Source organism: Alligator mississippiensis, chromosome 1, assembly GCF_030867095.1.
Source record: "Alligator mississippiensis isolate rAllMis1 chromosome 1, rAllMis1, whole genome shotgun sequence".
In the NCBI taxonomy this organism is placed as follows: Eukaryota; Metazoa; Chordata; order Crocodylia; family Alligatoridae; genus Alligator; species Alligator mississippiensis.
The window spans coordinates 65,938,001-65,950,609 of record NC_081824.1 but is presented as its reverse complement, the minus strand read 5'-3'; the positions used below and the strand labels follow the sequence as shown (position 1 = coordinate 65,950,609).

Genomic DNA, 12,609 nt, shown 5'->3' with positions numbered 1-12,609 from the left:
TTAGGTTGTAGCCGTGTTGGTCTAAGGACATAGGCAGACAAGGTTCCTTGGGTGAATTTGATATCTTTTATTAGACCAACCCACTTTGCATAGTATTTACATGTAGGCAAAGTATCTGCAATTTAAGTCGCCATGGCCATGAAAATTTGGATCTGGTCCCTCCTCATTAAAAGGTAACAGCTCAGAAACAAAATCTGCTCTACTGTCTTCAAGTTAAAATGAGTATAAAAATGATAATATTTATGAGTGGAGTAAAAAAAAATGAATTCTTCAGGTACGTTTTAAGGTATAATGTCACAACTGAGTAGGCAGGTAACAGTATCTGACTAAGGAATCATAGAGAAATAGGATTCAAAGGGACCTCCAGAGATCATTTAGTCCAACCCCCTGCCCTAAAAGATAAAATGCATATTAAAACACTAAGTTAGAGTGAAAGCCTAATTTACATTTACTTACTCAGTCCTTCACAGTCATACCAGACATTATCCTTCTCTCTACTCATCTTCAATTGGGATCTCAGGCTAATACAGGCAGCTGGTACTGTTTGCAGAAAGACTACTGGTAATTTTCGTACACCACACCATTCACATTTGGTAAGTTCAGAAGTTTTTAAATTAATTTCTCGGATATCACTTCCTGACTCTAAAAGAAAACCATGCATTAGTATTTAAAGCCTACCTGAGACATAAGATAGCCCTTTACAATTTCTCTTTTTAGTTTCACTGAGAAATGACAACCTGGTTTGTCTGCTGCAACCATAAGAATCTTTAACAATTTGAAATTCACAAACATCTTGGATGCAATTACTGCTTAAATGTTAAAAAAAAAAAGTTAGATTCTATTATCAATAGACAGGAAAAAATTAAACCTGATGCAAAGAAAGGTCTCTCTAATTCAGTCATTAATTCATGGAAGAAGGTTTCCAGGACAGCATTTGCAAAGAATACTATAATTTCTCATATACCACACACCCCTAAGTAAGGCACGCATCTTATTTTTGGAAGACAGGGAATGAAGGAAAAAGATTTTTCCAGAGTTTTGGCTAGATAAAGCAGGGACAGAGCCTAATCTTCCGCTCACTCACCCTCCCTTACCCGCTCAGGCAATAGGTAGTTTTAACCTTTTCACAGCTAAACTGTCAGCAGCTCAGTCAAAAGCTGAAACTAGCTCCTGCTGAAGATTGGACTCCATGTGTAGGTCCAGGATCTTGAAAAGAGCCAAAAACTGTCTGTAGGGTAGTGAAATAGGGAAAAAAAAGATATCAAGAGTAGCTAGCAGACAAAAAAAACTGAAGAAAGGACAACTTGAAATGAAACATCAAAACCATTAAAAAGGAGAGAGGGTCACCTAGGGAATGAAGGTCCATTAGCAAGAACCATGTAGATTATAATAATCCATTAAGTGAACCAACTCCCTTAGCTCTGCTTGAATAGAAATACCACTGCTACTGCTAGGCAGTAGGCTTTAAACTTTGCCTGGAGCAGGAACCAAAGTATGGTGTGACTGCATCAATGCCCCACTCCCTACCAGATCTGCACCTGTTGGACTCCACCTCTCCCTCCTTGCAGTTGCTAGAGGGAAGAAAAAGGAAAAGAAGCAGCAGCCACCTTACAGCAACTCCATGCTTCTATTCTGGATTGAAAATCAGTTTTCTCACTTAAGACATGCACCCTGACTTTAGCAAGTTAATTTTATGGGGAAAGGTATGGGTGGTATATGAGTAAATACAGTAATTAACTTAAATAGGTTTTCGCCTGTGGTATGACAAATTTAAAAAATGCGCCTGAAATGCTCTGGTACAAAAATAAACTCTCTTTCCCCAGGTCTCTGCTGCCCAAGAGTTTTTACAAAAATGGAAGTGGGGTGGGGGGAAAGATGCACAGACATACTAATGGATTTTGTTTCTAAAAAAACTAAAAGGTGAATCCCCCACCTCCCCACCCCCAATTTATAGCCAGATGTCAGCTGACAAAACCAAGATCCTGCTCTCAATATAGTAACATTTTTCTGGCTGTAACAGTAAACTTTTGAACACTATACCAATCAATATTATATTTTCAGAGAACATGCTTAAGCATCAATGTAAAGAATAGTATCTATTTGGGCATAAATTAGAAAAAGTGGAGGGAAACATGCAAACCCTGGGAATTAATACACACAGCAGCTTCTATTAGCTTGCCTGCAGATCAATAAAATGCTTGATGGCAGCTACTAACATCTGATAGCATAAGTACACCCTACCACAGCTCACCATTCCTCTAATGCCATTTAACTTATTGAATGGCTTATTTTTCAGACGGAAAGTAAAGAAATAACGATAGAGGGGAAGTGTAGCAAGGGAGGAAGAAAGAAGAGCAATATAGGGAAAATGGAACTGGTGAACAATGCCCTGATCCAGCCTAAGCCTCTAGGCAGTATCACAATACGAATACCATTTAAGCACTACCATTTAGACCACTTCAGTGATTCTAGATGTTGATATTCTTAGGAATGAGATGGGGGTGCAAATTGGAGTTCAGAATGGTATTAATTTTTTTTTTAAACTAACTGGTAAGGAAATTCTTCCCATTGCTCTTCAGACTTCTGTTTTAGCCTATAATGGAACTTCAGAAAGCAGATAATCATTTTAGTGTATGCATGTGGAACAATCATTTGCCCAAAGCCTTCTGTAAAGGTCATAGCAGAACCTAAATTATGACATTTATTAAAGCTATTCACAAAAGCTGAAGAGACTAGTTTACAAAACTTATATTAAAAGAGGCAAAATAAGATTAATAAAATCTTTCACTGAAGGACAAACCAATCAGCTTCCTAGCCTGAGGCCAGCAGGAGTGGGCTTTTCAAAAAGCTTAAGTGACTTGGAAACACAAGTCCATTACCTTTTCCCCTTTGAATAGAAATTGTACTTGTATACCACTTAGGTCTGGCATACTGTTTTTTCCAGAAGCATGCAAATCCCACTATAACATCAGAAGTCTTGGAAGGCCTCTATAGTTTTTCTTCTTTGGTAGTCCAGCACTTTAGACATTGGGATGACAATGCACCCATCCCTCTCAAAGTGTCTTAGAACTACAGTCACAAGTAAAGTGATTTTCTGGTTCAGATCAAGGGCCAATAAAATATTTTGAGGCCTGAATTTCAAAAGATGTTTCAGCATGATACTATTACAGTGAAAACTTTATATATGACTGTTTGTACAAAGGGGCTTGTGATTCCACTACTTTTTTTTTTGCTAAACATGTTTTTATGAGCAACAGTAATTAATAGAAGTTGAAGCAAAAACACTTATCAATAATTACAAAACCAGCAAGGGAACCAGAAACCCAGCTGCTACCTGCTACCTTTTAAAAAACCTGGGCATGTTTCAGGGCCCTCCTACCATGATTATGGCTCAGCTACTTAGTTTAAATTCCTGACTCCTATTAAAATCAAATCAGATGCGTCAACTCCTTACAAATGTGCCCATATCTAATCTTCGACATAGACTACTTGTACCCTTATGAGAGTACCATCAGAAATGAAAGCTAATATGAAATAAGCCAGAAGGATGGACTGACAGGTCAAAGGATTCTTCTTCAACTCAGAATTCTGTTTCTCAAAGAACAACTTTCTAATAGCTTTCTTGACTAAAGCAATACTTAAATGCTTCAGCGCACAGGTCTGAAAAGGAGATGCACTGTTAAGTTGAATGCCAATCATCTTCATGACGACAAGAAATGGTGACAAGTAGGGAAGCACACGTACATGTTCACCGATTCTGAGGGACAAGTTTTCTTAGTTTGTGTGGACCAATGAACACAAAGGCTTTGTATATTTCACAGAATAAGAGAAAATAGGAACTGAAGGGACTTCAGGAAGTCCTTTATGTCCATACCACTGCCTTAAACAATCCTTAAAAGATGTTATTAAAAATGTCTAATGATAGAGATTTCACAGCATCCATCTATTCCTCTGCTTAGGTATTCATACAGTGAGAAAGCTTTTCTAATGCCTAAAGTGAATTGCTTCTGCTGCAAAGCAATTTAAGTTTGATATTTTTGTCCTCTTCCTGCCAGACACTGAGAACAGTTAATGAGACATTCCTCATTACAGTAGCTCTTTAGATAATACAGAACATTATTAGGGTGCAGACAGAAGTGCAGCTCCCAGCTGTAACTCGGAACATGTTCTGCAAAGCATTCTGAGTTCCAGCATTACTCCAGATCAGACACAAGTTCACTGGTGGTTCCAGTGGGGAGGGGAATCTAGCTGCTGCTGGGAGCATGCGGCCACATTCCCATGGCAACAGCTAGGGCTCTTCAGAATGGGAGCAGGGAAAGGCAGCAGAGGGAGCTTGTTCTTGGGGCTGCCCAGCTAGTGCTGAAGGGTGAAGTGGATGTACTGGAGCCCTGCCGCCCCCCACCCCAAGGTGGATGGCTCCAATACACCAACCCCACTCTCTGGGGGAAAGGGGGAGCAGGCTAAAAGAACCCCAGACTGAACTCCCTCCACTTCTCTCCCCCCCTTTCTGAAAACAGTGACAGGCTGGGAACTCCACAGACAAGTTACAGAAGACGCTACATTTTGAAAAGTCTATCTGATACCTCATGCAATGAGGGGTTAGATTTTTACCTGATCAGCCATTTTTAAGCTGTTTGCAGCAATGTATTAGTGTTTGGTCACAGCTATAGACTGCTTTCTGTGGCCAGCTTAGGCAAAAATGGTCACTTCTGTCTACACCCTCAATTCTCTCCTCAGTCTTCTCTTGACTAAGCAAATCTAATTCTTTCAATCTTCCCTCACAGGTCATGTGTTCTAGAAGTCCACTTTCTTTGACCTTTGACAGACGTTAAAATAATGGTGAAATTGGTTGTGAGGTATTTTATGCCCCATCCCCAAAAACTGCATGTCCTACCATGCCAGACCTTTGGGATTAGGATCTAGAGAATGTTATGCCCCCGCACAACTGCTGGGGCCCAGGGATGTCCCCCGCCTCATCTTAGGGGTTGCCCAGGGAGGAGGTAGGGGTGAGGGTAGACTATGTCCCAGACCCTGAGCACTGGGATGGGGTACAAGGCAGTCACAGGTCCTGGGTTCAAGACTGGGGCTCTTCCCTGCCGATTTTAGGGATTGAGAAGAAGGGGGCACTGTCCTAGACCCTGGGGCTACTCTGTGCCCCATCCCAACACATACTGAATTAGAGTTTTTTCATTTTATACAAAAGTAAAACTTGGGGAAAAGGAAGTTTTCCCTTGTAATTAAAAAAAAAAAATACTGAAAAAAACTGCAAGGTTTTCAAAAGGTTTTTGTTTCAGCAATCAGGTTTATAAAAAGGATGACCGCTTCATTCCAACCCAAATAAAAATCATCCTTTCCCCTCAAGACAGACAACTGGTAATTTTCTCCCTGCTCTAAACCACTTCAACCTAACGAAATACAACTCTACAACCTTTATGTAAGAAACATAGTTTATTGGATCATGCTACTATCATAGGTTTAAAGAACAGTTTTGTTATACCAAAGTAAACCACTGATAAAACAACAGACTTGACCGGGGTAGTTAATTATTTCAGCTGGAGGGCTGCTTAATGAGTTTTGTTGAGCTGTTGAGGGCCTCAAGGTTAATATCTTGGGACCAGAAGTCCCGCCCCCTAACTCCAGACCTTTAATCACCAAAAGTCCCTCCTCTTGCCCCAGAAGTACTTTTTTGGGAGGGGAGGGGGTTTGCCATGTTTAAACCAGAAAATAAAATTGTACATTAAAATTCGAACATCTAATATAACACACCTTAATTTTATTTCAAAAAATATTTTTGTCCCAATTTGTGTGTGTTTGCATAGTATATATAGAGGTGACTGCATAATAGCTTAAAAAGAAAAGACTTACTCTTGTATATTGTGTGTGTGGGGGGGGGGTTGTGAGGAAGTGTGGCTGTGTGTGGGGAGGTGTAGGATATATTGAGGTGTGTTGGTATGTTTATATATGGGGGGATTAAGGGTGTATGTGAGCAGGGTGTGGGTGTGAGGGGACCCCTCCACACCCCCTCCCACATGGCGCACAGCCCCTACTAATAGTGGCGGGCCCTTCAGGTGCTTATGGCCTGTGCAGGCACAGCCGCTTGGCAGCGTTTGGCTCCAGCCAGTTCTGGGAGCTGAATATGGCAACAAGGATAGGAGCCAGGCCAGCCTGCCTCTATCACGTGGGGCTCCTTCCGGCCCTCACACAGCTCCCTGGACTCTCACACCACCGGGGGAAAGCCCCACTTGATGGAGCCCCGCCACTTTCAGCAGAGTTCCAGGAGCTGCATGTGGCAGCAGGGAGTGGGGAAGGCAGCTGGCTCCATCATGTGGGGCTTCTTCCCAGTGGCACACAAGTCCCAGGAGTTGCATGTGAGCCAAGGGGAGACCCATGCAATGGAACCAGGCCAATCTGAGCTCTATGCTCCACCAGCCTGCTGGGCACAGACCCCCAGGCTCCACACTGCCACCATCCCAGCAGGGAACAAGTGCTGCAGCAGGGACACGAGGAGGAACCACTAGGGACCAGGGAAGCTGAGCAGGTCCCATGGTGGCTGCAGCAGCAGTAGCAGCGGCCCTGCCCAGAAGCTGTGCATGGTGGCTGGGGCCAGCACCCTCCCACACACAAGGGTAGGAGCAAAGCATGCAGGCTGGGTAGGCTGGGTGGAGTACAAATAATTGGTGGGTGCCTACAGGCCACATTAAATTGCCAGGCAGGCCAGATCAAGCCCATGGGCCATATTTTGCCTGCCCCTGGACTAAACCAATGGTGGCCAACCTTTTAACCCCATGGGACAGATGGGCAGTGCCAGTGGGCTCAATCTGGCTGGCATGTGGGGCTGGCAAGGGGGGAGGGGAGAGTGCACAGCCCATCCACCAGGAGGAAGGAGGGGATGGAGAGAGAGACAAAGGGAGAATCAAGCCAGTCCTGACGCAGAAGGTGCGTGTGCAACCTAGCCATAGTCTGGATGTGCTGGGGGACTCAGAGGACAATGATGGATGACAGGGAAGGAGCCCACCACTGATCTATACAACCGGGGGGAGGGGAGAGCAAGGGGAGGAGCAGGACAGAGCAGTCCTGATTTAGATGTGGCTGGGGTGGGGGTGGGTGGGGAGGCAGATCCTCTCTGATCTGGATGCATCAGATACAGTGGGGTAGGGTGACCCCGATCCAGATGCTCAGGGTAGGGTGAGGCAGAGCAGCCCCAATCCAGATGCCTGGGTGGGGAACAGCCCAGCCCTGATCTGGATGCTCAGAGGGGCTAGGTGGAGTGCAGCAGCCCCTAACCAGATGTGTTGAGGGAGCGGAGAGCAGCCTGGTCTGATCTGGACATGCTGGGGTGGGATCTGCCTTGATCCCACTGCATCACAATGGCCTGGGTAGGGCTGGACCCAGCCATGAGGAACTTCCCCAGCTCTCCAGCTGCCCATTTTTTCTAGCCTGTGGGGATTCCTGTAGGCCAAAGGTTGAGCCCCCCAGACTAGATTACCTTTCTCTGAAGACAGATAAATAATTGCTACTGTGCAACATGGTGTTTCAAAATATAGATATAAGGTACATCAAATATTTTTCATAGGAAATGCATAAAAGAAGATGAAGCAAGTACAGAGATATTGTTCAAAACCACAGCCTCTCCCTTTGAAAGCCTCACTAATGGTAACTTTGGCTTCATGCTACAAAGAAAATCTTTAAGATCCAAGAATAGCAAGCAATACATTTTAAATATTCATAAAAGCTTGTTGGCTACAATCCCAAAATGGATCATGCTATATTGTGTTTGTAATAATGAACAAGGTAAGTGAACTAAAGTTCATACAAACAGACTAGATTAAAAATATGACTAAATAAAACTATTGAAAAAATAAACTTTGCAAGAAAAACGTTCCTAAAGCAAGATCTTGCACTGCATTTGAGAACCAACTGTTCTCAAATCATTATAACATTTCTGGATATCTATACACAATATCTCTCTATCTACCTATATATATGACAGACAGACAGACAGACAGACAGACAGACAGATATAGATATGCACGCATAACAAAGAATGTGCGCCAAGAAAATGTTTCAACAAAATGGAGTTTTTGAAAAGGAAATTTAACCAAATTTTTACCCATTCTAATATGGTCTCTGGTATAAAGAAAAAAATCCTAAATAATTAAAATTGACTAGGTTAATGACTATACTTCATGTGTGACCCAGCTATAAGGCCTTGTTCCTGCAAAGTGCTTCACAGGATAAAGCTTTAACTGCATAAGTCAACATGAAAATATTGAACCATGACCATTACATTGGTGGATAGATGGAACACCTCGCAGGAGAATAGCCTTGGCAACCTGAAGTCTCTCAGAACTTGTAACACAAGTAAACCATAGAGAGAAAGAAACACTGCTCTATGCATAAGGGAAGGAGATCAGCAGTCTACTATTTCCCAAATCAACTAACTGACAGTAAGAAACATGTCTTTTCTCTTCTGGGATAACAAAATATGCAACCTGTTTTCAGATGAAAGAAAGTCTAAAACAGGGGTTAGATGGATGGGGATGAAGACCGAACCAAGATATGTAAAGAAAACAACAATGAACCAAAATTCCGATTTACTCTTGCTAAGTATTTCCCGCACCTGCTGTACTCTTTACTTAAATGAGCTAGTAAAGGTGTTCAAAATTACACTTTCATATTCAAGTAATTTTTCCGTTGTGTATGTGGTCCATTGACAAGATACATACCAAAAATCATAAGGAAAAAAATAAAACAAAACTAATTCTCATACACTTGGAACTATTCTACAAGCTAATGACCACTGCCTTGTGCTCCACAATGGTAAACATTGTGCTTATATGACCGAAGTTCTTTCATGTTCTCAATATTGCAAGTCAATAATAAAAAGAGTTAAACAGGTCTCCTTGATAGGCTTCTATTTATCTGTATATAGAAAATTAATAATTCACCATGTTTATATAGTTTTAAAGAAAAGTCAAAGTCAAAAGAATAAGCTTTGAATCATAACTACTTGAAAAATGTATTTTTGCACAATTTTTTAAAAGAAAATACCCAACTTATTTAGAGAATTAGTATATAGGAAACAAGCAAGGTACTGACCTTCTAGAAGTATTTTGATATAATCCAGGCAAAACTGTGAAAGATACAACTGTATTAGTATTATACGTTACTGAAATTCCACAATCCCTTTTCCCACCAAAATACACTTTAAGGACATGAAGGATTAACAACTCTACATTTAAAAATTATTTTAAATCAAGAAAGCTTGTGAATATTAAGAAACTAAGGAAATTGACTCCAAAAAAACTGAATACATTATACTTTAACAATCTGAACAAATGACCATATTCTCTTATGTTCAATGTCTCTATAATGCCGATTGTTGAAAATATCTAGGAACCCCCTTCCACTCTACGTTTACTCTGATTTTCATTTAAAAGGTTTAAAATACCCTGAAAAATTTAATAAGCCAAGACCAATGCTACAGACGAGAATGTCACTGCAGACCACGTGACTGGAAAACTGTCCTAAAAAAAACATAAGCAAAGTGAATAACTGCCAGGGAAGAAAGAGATACCTCTTTACTAATTAAGGGCTTCTGACTTCCCTGACATATGGGCATCTTTACACATGCTCCGGGGTGGGGGAGGTGCTTTAAATAGAGAGGCTTTCAGAAGCCGCTCTAAGTAAAAGTGCCCACAGTGTCTCATGCATTCAGCGGCCCATGCTTCAAAATGGTGGTAGGGGTGCTTTAACTAAAGCTTGTTCAAATGATATTTAAAAGCACCCCCCATCCCATTTTAAAGTGCAGGGACACTGAATACATGTGACAGCAAAACTGCTAGAGCCTGCTAATTAGCACACTCCAGCAGTCTTGATTAAACATACTTACAGGCTCAGTGGTGCTACCAGCACCACAACTGAAAGAGACCTGGGGGTCGTGATTGACCATAAAATGAACATGAGCCACCGCTGCGATGCTACAGCCGGCAAAGCGAACACCACTGTGGCATGCATCAACCAATGCATCACAAGCAAGACTAAGGATGTCATCCTCCCACTCTACTCAGCATTGGTGAAGCTGCAGCTGGAATACTGTGTTGTTCTAGGAGCCGCAGTTCAAGAGTCCAAAGGATGGCCACATGAATGAATACAGGTCTGAATAAACAGACCATACGAAGAGAGGCTGAGGGACTCGGTACTGTTCAGCCTAGAGAAAAGAAGACTCAGAAGGGACTTGGTGGCAGCCTTTAAGTATATAAAAGGGGCAAACATCAGGGGCTAGGAGAACACCTGTTCACCAAGGTACCCCAGGGGAAGACTAGGAATAATGGTCATAAAATGATAGAGGATCACTTCAGATTAGACATTAGGAAAAACTTCTTTATGGTTTGTATGTCCAGAGTCTGGAACAGACTCCCCCCCCAGAGGTGGTACAATCAGCTTCCCTGGGGATCTTCAAAAAATGACTGAAGGCACACCTCACTGGGGTCATCTGACCTCAGCAGTCTTTCCTGCCTTGAACAGGGGGGCTGGACCTGATGATCTTCGAGGTCCCTTCCAGTCCCTAACTTCTATAAATCAAGTCTGTTCTGACATTCTAATTAGCACACACCAGAGCAGGCGTAGGGCACATGTACAGGTGCTCATTATGCACCATTAACTCACATGGATTTCAGTGGCAGTTGAGTGTGCTAGGTAACCCACACCCCCAAAAGTACTTGACTACATAAAAAAGAAACAAACCTTACACAGTGGCAGGGAGGTATAAGCACTGTCTTACAACTGGGGGTGAATCTGACTCTTCATTTTAGATAAAGGCAGACTTTTCTTTCTTACCAACATATAAAAGTGATACAATGCCCTTCCCCTCCCACCTTGAAAGGAGATCTTGCTTAGAAAAAAATTAAAAAAGAGATTTACTTACAATTACAGGTTCTACCACCATTTTTCGCAGGGTTCCTATTCGTATGCTTCGACAATTTAGAATGACACTTTCACAAGAGTTTTGGTAACTTAAAGATACAGCTTCTGTTACAATTTCTTGAGAAGTAACTTTACGACGTTTTATTGGAGTGTTAGATACAATATTGCCAAACTGCAAAGCAAATTTCAAGGTCAGAATGGCTCAACAGAATTACCTCACAAAGATGCTGTCAATTTTCCTTAATGCTTAGAGAGAGAGAGAGAGCGCGAGAGCGTGTGTGTGTGTGTATTAATTGTTAATATTAAAATAAATAAATATTTTTAAAAAGACAAGACAAGACAAGTTTGTTCATATATGACTATGTTGCAAAAAATAAATTAAGGCTTGAAATATCCATCAAGGTTGAATCAAGTGCAACCTTCAAATTATAAGAAGGATTTGATTTACAGCCTGATCAGGTAACTTCCCCTCATCCCTGATCAACAACACATCAAGTGCTTGCTGTATTTCAGATATAAAGCTTTGGCATGTATAACATCCAAGACGTGAATCACTAGTCACTTTTGACATAGTTCCTAGTACACATTGGAATGCTTTGTATTTAAAATGCAACAGATATAAGATCATCACCAGGGAAGTAAATCTAGCTCAGTGCACTTGAACATTTTGCTACCCCTACTACCTTTGGAGAGACCTTTTCATTTTCCTAGCACCGCAAGCACCAATTCGTTATGCTTACAATTTGCTTCCATTTTAGTATGAAAAGTATAAGACTGACAGACAAATCATAACCAATGTATTGCAGATGAATGTTTCATACAAGAAAAAACTGACCAATATGAGCAGGCATGATTAAATACTAAAATCTGTATCTGTTACCTCTTCACACAGTTATTTAGGTAACAAAAAAACTGCCAGCTTTTTGCACAATCTATGATAACACCAGTTGTAGTAGACAATTCATGGCAGTTTCCTTGAATTGTGGCCAATGCATATTACTTACCAGGTATTTCAGTACACCTGTCATTCATTCAGCAAACATTATGCGCCTCCCTCCCCCAGTTCAAGATGGTCAGTAAGACCCAACTGTTAACTGCGGATTCTTTAAAACATTGGGGACAGGAATACAGCATCTGCACAGCTAGCAAGACTGAGGAAGGTTTTGAACAGCACAAATAGCACTTCAGGGCCTAACTCCAATGAACTGACAATTCACCATTTTCAAGTAGCTCAGACAATAAATTCAGAGGGATATTAGATGAGTTGAAGTGGAAGTTTAAGAGCCACAACTGTACAGAGCAGACTCTTCATTTGAATCAGTAAGAGCTCTCATTAGGAGACTTATTACAAGTTAATGAATATATTCTATTATGGCATCTAGTAAGTCTAGGTTACAGAGGATGGAATTTTAGACTCTCAACCTACAATACTGGAAATTCTTGGTTAGAATGCTCAGCTCACCCAGTAATAAAGGCCTTCCACCTTGGTTCTAAAATCCTGTGTGCCAGGTGTTTTTAACCTTTTTGGATCATTGTACCCCCTCAGCTCCCAAGCCGGGGGGGGGGCCGGCGGGTGGGTGCGCGGTGGGCTGCGGTCAGACACAGAGCAGCAGCAGCCAGGGCATGCAAGCAGTGGGCAGCGCCTGCACAGCAGCGCAGGATGGTATGTGGCAGCACTCCGTC

At 41.8% G+C, this 12,609-nt stretch overlaps 1 protein-coding gene across 11 annotated transcripts in view; it reads right to left on the bottom strand.

Moving 5' to 3' along the window:
- SENP6 (SUMO specific peptidase 6) overlaps positions 1–12,609 on the bottom strand; it is a 134,354-nt gene that overhangs the window by 32,221 nt on the left and 89,524 nt on the right. For all 11 annotated transcript variants that reach the window (XR_002093305.2, XM_059731276.1, XM_059731293.1 and 8 more), the window contains 3 exons: positions 10,928–11,098; positions 9,100–9,133; positions 457–642 (listed from right to left, as the gene is read on the bottom strand). Coding sequence is in view for 10 of the 11 variants with exons in the window: in XM_059731276.1 (XP_059587259.1) it covers positions 457–642; positions 9,100–9,133; positions 10,928–11,098 (391 nt within the window). In the remaining variant the exon portion in view is untranslated. The remainder of the gene's footprint in view (positions 1–456; positions 643–9,099; positions 9,134–10,927; positions 11,099–12,609) is intronic.